The sequence below is a fragment of the Teleopsis dalmanni genome, chromosome 1 (assembly GCF_002237135.1).
Source record: "Teleopsis dalmanni isolate 2A chromosome 1, ASM223713v2, whole genome shotgun sequence".
Lineage (NCBI taxonomy): Eukaryota > Metazoa > Arthropoda > Insecta > Diptera > Diopsidae > Teleopsis > Teleopsis dalmanni.
The window spans coordinates 50,058,798-50,061,018 of NC_051846.1; the positions used below are offsets into that span (position 1 = coordinate 50,058,798).

Consider the following 2,221-nt stretch of genomic DNA (forward strand, 5'->3'; position numbering starts at 1 on the left):
TGTACGTATAATTTTAGGCTCTTTCAAGCACACATCAATAATCCCTTACTCCATATCAGTACATTTGGTTGTTTCGTTAAAATGCCTATGGTATCATATTTGGTTCCTGAGCTGCACCCGTAGAGTATTTAGGCTTACAAACACAACCACTCTCAACAAGCACGTAGTCCTGACCAGTTAATGTAACAGGTCCAAGCGGTATGACCAAGAATAAATAGGGTACATATGTTTGGGTACATTCTCCTCGAACTACATCACACTCCGATGATCTATATAAAACAAAAAACAAAGTAAGAAAAACATCATTTTGGAGATAGTCCTGTATTGTATATTGAATATTTTCAAATAAAGTGTGTAGGTATTATCATTTTCTATGGTTAAAAAAACTTACTCGCACACTTCGAATACAACTTGCTGGAGTAGATCTGGAAACTTTTGCACAATCGTAACAGGTTGCCCAGAAGTTAAGCTAACACCATACATTGGCGCCGTTGTATTGTAGCGTGTCTTACAAAGACGTGCAGGTGTTCCATTGCACTGGTTAGTTTGAGAGTTCTTAATCGAGCGTCCTAAATAGAATAAGTAATATTTAAATGTATAAATATATTTTCTATGCATACTATGTATATGCACATATATATCAAATTTTTTATAAACTCACCATAACGATTACTGCCAACAGCATCATTGTTTACTTCATCATACGCCCTAAGTAGAGCGCTTGTTGTTATAGCTGGATCAAGTGTTGTTGGTATTTTACTTTGACGTCCCCTTCTTGAGCTTCCATTCCAGTTTGAAAACGTTCGCGCTACTGCTGCACTGCAATTATAATAAGACACACACATAAATACTTACATATAAATTTGTTGACAGATTATAAATAATCAATTATATATAAATTCAGAATATATAGAGAATATATTTATATATCTAGTGTAAAAATTCAATATAAAAAAACAACTTTTAAGTTTCAATGATAGTTGAACGAATAAAACTAAAGTTTTTATATACGAAGTATACGCAAAAACGCCCTGGATGTTTAAAAGTCACACGGCACCAAATTCAGCTAAACAATCGGTTCCAAAAGTCAATCGATGAGATCAATTTTTGATTGACTTGTGCAAAAAAACCCTACATGGACTTTTCAATAACCCAAATCTTCAGTCAATTCTAATTCTGTGACTTTCAATTAAGATTTTTATGCATCTTGAATGAGTTAATACAAAGTGTTTCTCTTCATTTATATCCTCACTTTTTTTTAAATCAACTAATCATCTCTTACTCGGAGGAATGTAGACACTAGAACTACTGTAAATATAAAATGACTAAAAATAAAGCATCTAATTTTCAACTATAGAGCTCTATAGTAGGCCCGACTTTTATAAGTGAAAAACGTGAACGGCACTACAAACGGATTCTTATTATTTTAGAGTCTTATTGTGTTGCAGGGCACAATGGACTTATGGACCCATTTTCTCATTTAATAAATCAATCATTCCTAGTACTTTGCCTATTTACTTATTTTTCACTTAAGTTTACTTAAATAAAACACCATATAAAACTTAATCAAGAAATATGTCTCTAATAAAAAAGGTACCAATTCTATTAGTTCTTAACTTGTATGCAAACTGATGTAAAAATGGATAAAAGTATAATAAAAATTATGGTAATAATAATAATAACAATTATCAACTGAAATAAAAACTCAACTAGAGACAAAATTATCATGAATTATGACGAATATTTTTGTCATTAACTACTAAGTATTCCATTTTTGTCAGTAATCAGTTTTCCTGTAAAAATGTTTTATTATATGTAAAGATATAAACATATATGTTCTTTAATTTTTTAGAAAAATTAGAGGTCACTCAGTTATTTATTCTCTATCTATTGTAAAAAATAAAGGTGTTCTAACTCATGATAAAACCATATTTTGGTTATTATACATGGATATAGCAAAGGCGAGCATATAGGTAATCACACACCCTCAAATGGATCGGTGATCAAGGTATGGTTCATAACAGAGAACTGCAATAAGTAATTAACACTCGAATCACTCAACTGTATTTTACTTATACGCATTGTAACTCTCTTTTTCGTATATTCGATTCCGTCTCATTTATATATACAGCTAACAGCATTTATAATTACATTGTGACCGAAAAGTTTTCGGGAAATTTTAAATAAAACGCAAAATTCTTAACCTTCATCAATATTTATT

The 2,221-nt window shown here is 30.8% G+C and overlaps 1 protein-coding gene across 1 annotated transcript in view; it reads right to left on the bottom strand.

The window, feature by feature from the left end:
- Positions 1 to 6: 6 nt before the first annotated feature.
- Positions 7 to 2,221, bottom strand: part of LOC119680954 — a 5,108-nt gene continuing 2,893 nt past the window's right edge. Inside the window, exons 2-4 of the mRNA XM_038093995.1 lie at positions 662 to 819; positions 392 to 569; positions 7 to 269 (exon numbers count right to left, since the gene is read on the bottom strand). Of these exons, the coding sequence (XP_037949923.1) occupies positions 86 to 269; positions 392 to 569; positions 662 to 819 (520 nt within the window). The 3' untranslated portion in view covers positions 7 to 85. The remainder of the gene's footprint in view (positions 270 to 391; positions 570 to 661; positions 820 to 2,221) is intronic.